The sequence below is a fragment of the Pteropus alecto genome, unplaced genomic scaffold (genome assembly GCF_000325575.1).
Source record: "Pteropus alecto unplaced genomic scaffold, ASM32557v1 scaffold43, whole genome shotgun sequence".
NCBI lineage: Eukaryota > Metazoa > Chordata > Mammalia > Chiroptera > Pteropodidae > Pteropus > Pteropus alecto.
This window is the reverse complement of record NW_006435764.1, coordinates 6,691,057-6,700,131: the sequence shown is the minus strand read 5'-3', so window position 1 is coordinate 6,700,131 and position 9,075 is coordinate 6,691,057. Positions and strand designations below refer to the sequence as shown.

The 9,075-nt window shown below is 58.8% G+C and overlaps 2 protein-coding genes across 2 annotated transcripts in view; one reads left to right on the top strand and one right to left on the bottom strand.

The window, feature by feature from the left end:
* OTUB1 (OTU deubiquitinase, ubiquitin aldehyde binding 1) overlaps positions 1 to 7,079 on the top strand; it is a 7,561-nt gene extending 482 nt beyond the window's left edge. Inside the window, exons 2-7 of the mRNA XM_006911167.3 lie at positions 1,358 to 1,419; positions 1,668 to 1,766; positions 5,793 to 5,911; positions 6,167 to 6,251; positions 6,365 to 6,559; positions 6,727 to 7,079. Coding sequence (XP_006911229.1) covers positions 1,358 to 1,419; positions 1,668 to 1,766; positions 5,793 to 5,911; positions 6,167 to 6,251; positions 6,365 to 6,559; positions 6,727 to 6,924 — 758 coding nt within the window. The 3' untranslated portion in view covers positions 6,925 to 7,079. The remainder of the gene's footprint in view (positions 1 to 1,357; positions 1,420 to 1,667; positions 1,767 to 5,792; positions 5,912 to 6,166; positions 6,252 to 6,364; positions 6,560 to 6,726) is intronic.
* Positions 7,080 to 7,964: 885 nt separating this feature from the next.
* MACROD1 (MACRO domain containing 1) overlaps positions 7,965 to 9,075 on the bottom strand; it is a 142,219-nt gene continuing 141,108 nt past the window's right edge. Inside the window, exons 7-11 of the mRNA XM_025046196.1 lie at positions 9,042 to 9,072; positions 8,808 to 8,881; positions 8,380 to 8,461; positions 8,254 to 8,290; positions 7,965 to 8,094 (exon numbers count right to left, since the gene is read on the bottom strand). Coding sequence (XP_024901964.1) covers positions 8,286 to 8,290; positions 8,380 to 8,461; positions 8,808 to 8,881; positions 9,042 to 9,072 — 192 coding nt within the window. The 3' untranslated portion in view covers positions 7,965 to 8,094; positions 8,254 to 8,285. The remainder of the gene's footprint in view (positions 8,095 to 8,253; positions 8,291 to 8,379; positions 8,462 to 8,807; positions 8,882 to 9,041; positions 9,073 to 9,075) is intronic.

Below are 9,075 nucleotides of genomic sequence, written 5' to 3'. Positions count from 1 at the left end.
TCCCGCCCCCCCCCCTCGGCGCCGGGCTCCCGAGTCCCCATCCCCGCCGTCCCGGTCCTTGCAGGCAGGCCGAGGCCTAGGCTGGGGTCCGGCCACTCTCCTTCTCTAGAGCAGTCCGCACCCGGGAGGGCGTCGAGTTACTCCGGGCTGCGAAGCATATAGGACCCGGCAGCCGCTAGGGATGCTGCGGTGGCCCAGGGGTGTGAGCGGCCGCGGGTGTGTCCCTGAGGACTGCAGCCTGCGTTTCCGGTAGAGCCCCCTCTTCTGGCCTTGCAGCCCCTTTCCGCCTTCCTGGGCATTGTTTTCTCAGATCTCTGACGAGTTGGACCTTTCAAAATGGTGCCACCTTCTCCTTTTTCACCTACGAGTTAGGCCCTGGGGACTGAGTCGCTTGGGTGGGAGGAGACAGCACCATTGCAGGGCAGTGAAAGGGCTGGGTCCAGTCCCAGGTAAGGATCCAGGATGCTCAGTCCCAAAAAGATTGGCCTTGACAGTCATTCTGCAGCCTGAGTTCCCCCTGACCCCCCATTCTAACAGCACACTTGAAGGCCTGAACACTGGGAGACCCAGGCCCTCCGAAGGGACTTGTTCAGGGTCACATAAGTTAAGAAAGAGCCAAGACCAGAATTCCTGGCTCCTGGCTGCTCACCAGTGGCTGCTCAGATGGGGAACATAGGGTGGACCTGTCCAACTCACTGATGCGCACTTAACAAACAGTACCTGTCCCGTGTTAGCCCCTTACAGCTGAGGAAAGTTCTGTGCAGTGAGGTGGCAGAGGAGAGGTGCTGTGGCCGAGAGCTCAGCCTTTGGAATTAAGCAAACCTGGGTTTGACCACAGGCCTTCACTAGTTGTGACCTTGGGCAGATTATTTCACCTGTCTGCATTTGTTTTATCTGTCAAATGGGCACCGTTTAGAATACCCAGGACAGCCGGAGGAGGAAGGGTGTGGTCAAGTTAGGTGCAGGCTCACAGGAAGCTCTCATCACGCCCAGGACTCTGCCTCCTCATCTTACTTTCCCCAGGAGACCCTTCCTGGCCCCAGAGCGTTCCCAGGCTGCTGGGAAGTGATGTTAGAAAGCGGTGGTGGGGGTGTTAGAGCTGGAGAAGCACACCCCCAGCTCTAACACCCTCGCCCCCATCTTTCCAACATCACCTCTGCCCCCTCATTTTAAAGATGAGAAAACCAAGGCCTGGGAGGGGAAAGGACTTTGCCAAGATCACACGGTTGGAGGTGAGATGCATACTTCCAGAGTGTAAGCTTGCAGGCTCTCCTGGCCGCTTTTGTCCTCGGTCTAACTGCCTGGAGTGGAGACAGCCAGGGTCCACTGTAATCCTCGGCCTTCTTCCTTTTTCCAGGTGTTAACTGTCTTGCCTATGATGAAGCCATCATGGCTCAGCAGGACCGAATTCAGCAAGAGGTGAGGGACTGTGGTCAGCGGCTCTGTTGTGGGGAGGCATAGGCGAGGCTCGAGGCCTCTTGTTTATCTCTGCTTTGGAAGCCCCCTCCTCTCCCAGCTGTGCTAGACACTAGGTGCCTTTGTGGGGGGTCACTGTGCCACTGGGTGAATGACCTGGCACCCCTGGTGTAAGTGTTCTGGCTGGTAGGTGTGGATCACTAAATCTGCCTCTGCCTGCCAGAGCATGATGGCTTTCCTGTTCTCTGCAGATTGCCGTGCAGAACCCTCTGGTCTCGGAGCGGCTGGAGCTCTCAGTCCTGTATAAGGAGTATGCTGAGGATGACAACATCTATCAACAGAAGATCAAGGTGGGAGCCTGGCCAAGGGGGCAGGAAGAGCCCTGGGGGCGGGGGCAGGAGCGCACCTGCTTCACACCTGCTTCTTGCTGGGCCTGGCCTCGCAGGGTAGGGTGTTAGAGGAGCCCTCTGGTTGCTGGTTAAGCGCACAGACTCTGGAATCAAAAGACCCCGGTTCAGATCTTGACTTTCCACACAGCAGCTGTATCCTTGGCAGATCCTTCAGTGTCTCTGAGATGTGGGGTCCTCATCTATAAAATCAGGATGATGAAGGCATAGGCCTGTGGTTGTTGAGGGTGGTTGTGAGGTTAGCTTGCAGGGAGCTGATGGTCTCAGTGCTGAATGGGCTGGGCTGTGTCTAGGCTGGGGCTGTGTCTGGGCGGAGGGTTGTGGCAGGAGTGTGTCCCGTAGCCTGTCTTCGGGATCTTTGTGGAGAGGCAGGCAGCAGTGGGGAAAAGGAGCCTACAGACCTTTGTGCCAGGCCTTGCTGTATCACTTACAAACAGGTAAGTCCTTTACCCACTCACTTTCTTCTCTATGAGCTGGGAGGTTGAAATGTGACGTAGATATGCATAAACAGTATTCATTGGCACAGCTGGGGGCTTAGTAAATGTTACTCCTCCTTCTCCCCTAAAGATCAGAGATATTTAGAACCTTCCATTCGAAAGGAGGGGCCTTTAGGGCCAGGCAGGTACCCAAGTGCCTGAAGGTGGCCAGGTCAGGTGGTGAACGGCAGCAGCACAGCCCTGGATCTGCCACTATCAGGAAGTGGAAGCACCGGAGGTAGATGGGAGTGTCCATGCCTGTCACTCCATTGTTGCCAGATGTTTTTCCAAGACAAACTAGAAATTATTTTGATGTGAAATCTTCAGATTCTTACAGTTGGCGGCTAGTTCAAATGTAAAATGTGTGGACCAAACAACACACTTGTGGGCCAGATCAAGCTGTGTGTGGCTTGTGGTCCACTCTGACCCCTTGCTCAGCGTGTTTATGATTTACCCAAAAGGCCTGTGGAGAGATGAAGGCACTGGCTCGGGGGCCTGACAGACCTGGGTTTGAGTCATGGCTTCACCACTTCCAGCGTGTGATCGTGGGCAGCGCGCTGAGCTTCACGGAGCCTCTGTTCTCTCACCTCTGAGCGGAGAGGTCTTTGCCTCACAGGGCGAGTGTGAGGCTTGAAGGAGATGATGGCGGGCGGTGCGTAGCGCTCAGCCAGGACTTAGGAAGCCGGGGGCCCTTCCCATGTGGTGGATTAGTGGAGTGGGGCCCCCATTTCAGGACTTACCTGTCACACCTTTGCCACCCTGGTAAAATCGACAGGGTGGGCCTTGGGTTCTTCCATCGAGTAATTCAATGAATATTCGAGTAGCCAGTGTGTGCTGTCTGTGCAAGAGGTCTGACACCCCCACTCTGTGCTGTGCCTACCTTTACGCCTGGGTGCTGAGCCTAAGCCTAGGTGGCAGAGCCCAAGCAGAGCTGGGTGACTTTGTGAAATGGCTCCCTGTGAGAATTAATAGGATAATGGACACTAGCCCTCAGCAAAGGACCTGGCATAGAGTATGCGCACAGAGTATGCGCATAGAGTATGCGCTACATTCTAGTAGCAGAGCTGGTAGCTGCAGTGACTTGGGCTTTTTGTATGCATCGTGAGCTGTCGATCTCACATTTATGAGCGTGAACTGTGGGCCAAGCACTGCTTTGGGTACTGGCGACAGTGTGAGGACCTCCACTGACAAAATCCTGCCTTTACAAAGCTCACAGTTCACAGTGGAAAGCCAGCAAGCCGGGGGTGACTGAAATGCGGTGAGTGCTGCGGAGAAAAGCGACGTGGGGCAAGGAGCCGGGGAGCGGGAGGGTTTGCAGTTTTAAGGAGGGTGCTCGGCGAAGGGCTCGCTGAGAAGGTGGCGTTGGAGCGAGGAGCGAATAGAGGCCCAGGAGCAGCTTGCGGCCGCCGGGGCGGAGCGGTGCGGGCTGAGGTCCCAGCAGGACTGCGCTGGTGGTTTGAGGAGCGGCGTGGAGGCCGGTGTGACTGGGTGATGTGGGGGCTGTAGCCAGAGAAAGGACGTGGAGGGAGATGGACAGAATCCCCACATTTCCCGGGTTGCTGGCGGCTGGGGCGAGGATAGACTGAGCAGCAGGTGGGGGCAGGGAGGCCTGAGGTGGAAACTGCGGTAAAACCAGCAGGAGGCGGAAGTGGCAGAATTAAGGAGTGAGAAGCTCTTGATACCGGATGTATTGAAGATGGAGCCCAAAGGATCTGCGCTGGATTGGATGTGGTGGGACAGAGGAGTCAGCAGTGGCAGTTTTGGCTTGAACAGCTGAAAGGCGGAGTTGCAGCTGATTGAGGGGAAGGCGGTGAGGAAGGAGCAGGGGTAGGTCAGGAGGTCAGGGTTCGGCTGGGGAGCTCAGAGGAGGTGTCAGCGAGGCGATTGGATGTGGGAGTTGAAATTAGAGTTCAGGTGAACACACGGTGTAAATATATATATGTCGTACTGTTAAAATGTACAGATGAAACTTACTGGATTTCGTTAACCAATGTCACCATAAAATAAGTAAAGTACTATCTCACAAAAAAAAGAAAAAGAAAAGAAAGAAAAAGAAACTGGAGTTCAGGGCTGAGATGGAGCGGGGCAAGAGTTACATTTAGGGCCATTTAAGTCCCAAGATTGATGACATCAAGAGTGAGTTTAGTTGATAAGCAGCTGCCCCAGGCCTGAGCAGGGTTGTGTCATGTTGCAGTCACTGTGGATGGATGTACGTCATGACCATCTTCTGGCAGATGACGCACTGTGTCTTGAGGAAGGGTGCTCTGTGGTTTGGTGGCGGCCCTGACCTTCACAGGGAGATGAGGAGTGGCAGTAGGGGAGGAAGAGGACAAGGAGAAGGTGGGGTCGACAGGCCATGTGGCGGTGGCATCGCCATGCTTGGATGCCACTGAGGGGCCAGTCTGGGGAGGTGTGTTTCACCCTCGGACTTAAGGAGGGCATCCATGACCCTGACTAGAGTAAACGCTCGCCTAGGTTGCATTCACAGGAGAAGCGGGGCTGAGCCCAGACTTCACGGGCAGTTTCGCTGTAAAGGAGAGCAGAGAAACTGGGTAGTCGCTGGAAAGGCATTCGTGTGAAGTAAAGGATCTTTTTTTTTTTAAGGTGAGAACTAGCCCTGTGTTTATATGCTGATGGGTCTCAACTGTAGCGAGAGGAAAACTGATGATGCAGGAGGAGCCGGAGACTGTGGAACAGTGTCCTTGAGTCACCAAGGGAGGGGACTGGCTCTGGCAGCAGCCTCAGGCGCTCGGAGGATCGGGAGAGAAGGCCGCGGGCGGCTGTGCTGGTGGGAGTGAAGTCATCAGAAAGGGAGCAGGGGCGTCTGGGAGATGGGTTGGGGTTTAAGGAGAACGTAGCAGGGAAGAAGTGGACATCGGGGAGCAGAGGAGGGTGCCCGGGCCAGGGAATGGGTCTGCCCCCAGGACTAGCGGCCTCTTCGCGGGTGGGTTTGACAGAAGAAATTCCATGAAGTTTGAAGAGGAAACTGGAAAAGATCGCGCAGTGATGGTACCCGTGAGTGGGCGGGGTGGCGCTGAGAAGGAGCCAAGGGAGGCAGTTTCCCACCCCGGGGCTGTGTGGTGTGCCCCCAGCACTGCGCCCCGACCCTAGCCAGTTTGCCCTGGCCTCGCATGGTGTGAAGGACTTGATTCCCTGGAAAAGCTGCATCAGTCAGGGACTGACCCACTTGCTCATTTTTTGAACAGATAGCTGTGGGAGACCCAGGCACTGTTTTGGGTACTGGAGATGGAGCATGGTGTGGCCAGTGGCTGCTGACTACTTTGGTGGCTCCTGCAACCAGTGTATCCACAAGTTATGGTTTCCTGAGGCTTTTGGGGTTCTGGGCTGTGGGTCACTGACTCCCATCACCAGAGTCAGCAGGCGGCAGCTTGGAGCTCAGTTGCCACTGCTGTGGTGTGCCCTTTGTCAGGGGGTTCCTTGGCCTGCCCTGCCTGATGTTGATGGGCACGGGCTGGGGGGGCTGCCTCTGCAGGACCTCCACAAAAAGTACTCGTACATCCGCAAGACCAGGCCCGACGGGAACTGCTTCTATCGAGCTTTCGGGTTCTCCCACTTGGAGGCGCTGCTGGATGACAGCAAGGAATTGCAGAGGTGAGGGGGTGGCGCTTGGGCGCTGAAGGAGTTGGGCGACGGTTCTGTGAAGGGGCCTGGGGGACTCCCTCCTCCCTCCTGATGCCTAGGACGTACAGTTCCACCTGAGGCTGGACAATAGGCTAGGCTCGTGATGGGGGCTTCCCTTCCTAGCTAGGGATGAGGGCCAGTCACCACCCCTGGGCTGGCCTCTCTGGGCCCCTGCTCTACTGGCTGAGGAGCCCATGACGGCTTCCTTTTCCCTTCTACTGCCAGGTTCAAGGCTGTGTCTGCCAAGAGCAAAGAGGACCTGGTGTCCCAGGGCTTCACTGAGTTCACAATTGAAGATTTCCATAACACGGTGAGCCCAGTCGCCTGTCACCCGCTCAGCCAGGGTGGAGGGTGGGTGGCCTGGCCATGGCAGGGTTGACCTAGCTCCTCCCTCATCTTGCCCTCTGTCCCCGCCGGTGGCAGTTCATGGACCTGATCGAGCAGGTGGAGAAGCAGACCTCAGTAGCCGACCTTCTGGCCTCCTTCAACGACCAGAGCACCTCGGACTACCTGGTGGTCTACCTGCGGCTGCTCACCTCCGGCTACCTGCAGCGGGAGAGCAAGTTCTTCGAGCACTTCATCGAGGGTGGGCGGACTGTCAAGGAGTTCTGCCAGCAGGTGCGGCTCCCGCCCCACTTCTCAGACTCGGGGGCCCTCCTTTTTCTCTCCCTGCAGGGTGGGGAGCACCGGGGCCTGAGGGAGTGCTCCGGGGTCAGTAGGGGCATGGGGAAGGGGTGCTGAGACCCGGGCCTTGACCCGTACCCTGACCCGTACCTGCGCCGCAGGAGGTGGAGCCCATGTGCAAGGAGAGCGACCACATCCACATCATCGCGCTGGCCCAGGCCCTCAGCGTCTCCATCCAGGTGGAGTACATGGACCGCGGCGAGGGCGGCACCACCAACCCGCACATCTTCCCCGAGGGCTCCGAGCCCAAGGTCTACCTTCTCTACCGGCCTGGACACTACGACATCCTCTACAAATAGGGCTGGCCCTGCCCGCCGCTGCCCTGCTGCCCTCCCCTCTGCCAGGCGCTAGACATGTACAGAGGTTTTTGTGTGGTTGTAAATGGTCATATTTCACTCTCCCCTTCCCTGTCACACAACCTTCCATGTTTTATTAAAGGGGATGCTGGTGGTGAGCCGCGTGTGCGTGTCCCTGCTCTGCTGCTGCCCGCCTGCCTGCTATGTGTCTGGCTGTCCCTCTCCCCCCAGGTGGGTTCCTCTCGGCCTTCCGCCTGTCCACCCCTAAGCCTCCCTACCGGCAGCAGTTTTGAGGGGCTAGGCCTCTTGGGGTCCCCTCTTGGTTATTGGGGTTCTGCTTCCTTCACGCCTCCCCCCTTCCTTCCTTAGCTGGGCCAGGGGCTTCCGTGAAGATTCGGAAGTTCTTAGGGATTTGCCCAGGGACCCAGGACCATCGAGGCTTCACGCTGTCCCCTCATAGGCTCTGTGTCCATCCTGCTGTCTTGGCCAGGGTGCCAGACCCCAGCTGCCTGCCCTCCATCAGGGGGCCGCATGGTCAATATGATGGTGGGGTCTAGCTCAGCAGGTCGGGGGAGCTGGGGCACCCCCTGTGCACCCCAGGTGGCCCCAGTCTGGTGGCAGAGGGGCAGCCTTCAAACCCGAGCTTGGTCTGGTCCGCAGGTCTAGGCAGGGCTTGCCAGGCTGCCATCCCCCTGCTCCCCCCAGGACCCCTGCCTGTGCCTGCTTTGCACCCCCTCTGCTTGGGTCGCGGTGTCTGCATTGCCTGCCTTTTTGCCTTCACCTTCTTTCCCCCCCATCCCAGCACATGCGGGGGCTCGGCCCTCAGGCTGTGAGCTCCTTGGGGGCAGGCCCTCAATAAATGCAAAGTGCTGCTGCCCACCTCTGCAGTCCGGCCAGTGCCTCCCCTGCCCAGCTCACCGAGAGTTCTCGCCACCCACGCCTCTGCCTCCCTCACCCAGCCAGGGCTCCACAGCAGCAGCTGCACAAGAGTGGCCTTTATTAGGAGGCTCCCGAGGGGCGGGGCTAGGGGGAAGGGTGGTGGCCAGGCGTGGCCTTTATTAGGAGGCTCCCGAGGGGCGGGGCTGGGGGGAAGGGTGGTGGCCAGGCCCAGGCCCAGCTGCAGGCTGCGGTGGCCTCAGAGCTGGGAGCGAGGTCCGGTGGGCTGCAGCAGGTCTGCGGGCAGAACAGAGAGGTTAGAGGGTGTGGTGGGCTGTGGGCTGCCCTCTGCCTCCCAGGTTGCCGCCCTGCGTGGGGGTGAGTGCGAGGGGGAGCGGGTGTGTTAGTGGGCAGGAGGTTAGTGGGCAGCTGCACAGCGGGCCAGGCCCTGCTTACCAGTCCTGGTCAGGGTGGGTGGCGGGGTGCCGTCAGGCTGGAAGGCAGAGGACACTGAGAACCTGCCCGGGGTGGGTGGGGAGGGGCAGGGGCTGGTGGGGACATTGCACCACAGCAGATACGTACCCACGGGGAAGTAGTGGGGGAGCCGTTGCAGGTAGATGTTTTCGTCCTTCTCCAGGAACACACAGATGATCAGCCGGTCCACCTGCACCAGGGCCTGCTCAGTCTGGGCTGGAGAGCCGCCCTCTCCTTGGGGCTGGGTCTTATAACTGACTGTGGTCCTGCAGGGTCACCTGCCTTACCCTTGGGACTCCCCTCGGCCCTGAACTTAGAGCTAGGCTACGCCCTTCCCGGAAGGGGTTCATGGTGTGTGCAGGAGAGGGAACCAGCCAGGGAAGGAGAGGGGGTGCAGGAAGAACTGGCGTCAGAACTCGAGGACCATGGGCTCTGCACCCGTGTTCTCCGCCGTGACTGATGGGGCTGGTCAGTCAAGCCGGATGCTCCCCACCACCCCACCCCGTCCAGTCCCCTCGACTGGGCCCAGGCCTCACCTTGTCCTTGTTCTGCTCTAGCCACTCGCGCAGAGTGGCCAACACTACCTCGGCTGCCGCCGCGTTAGGGTAGCCTGGGGACCAGGTGAGAGTGAGTCCCGGCTCTGGCCTGTCCCCCGCGCCTCCGCGACTCGCCAAGCTCCTCCTCCCCAGCACCTCCCCGCCCACTCGGCTCTTCCCAGTGTCTGGGCGCGCCCACCGCCGACCCCGCCCTTCCTCTCTGACCCCGCTCACCAAACACGCCGGTGGAGATGCAAGGGAACGCCTG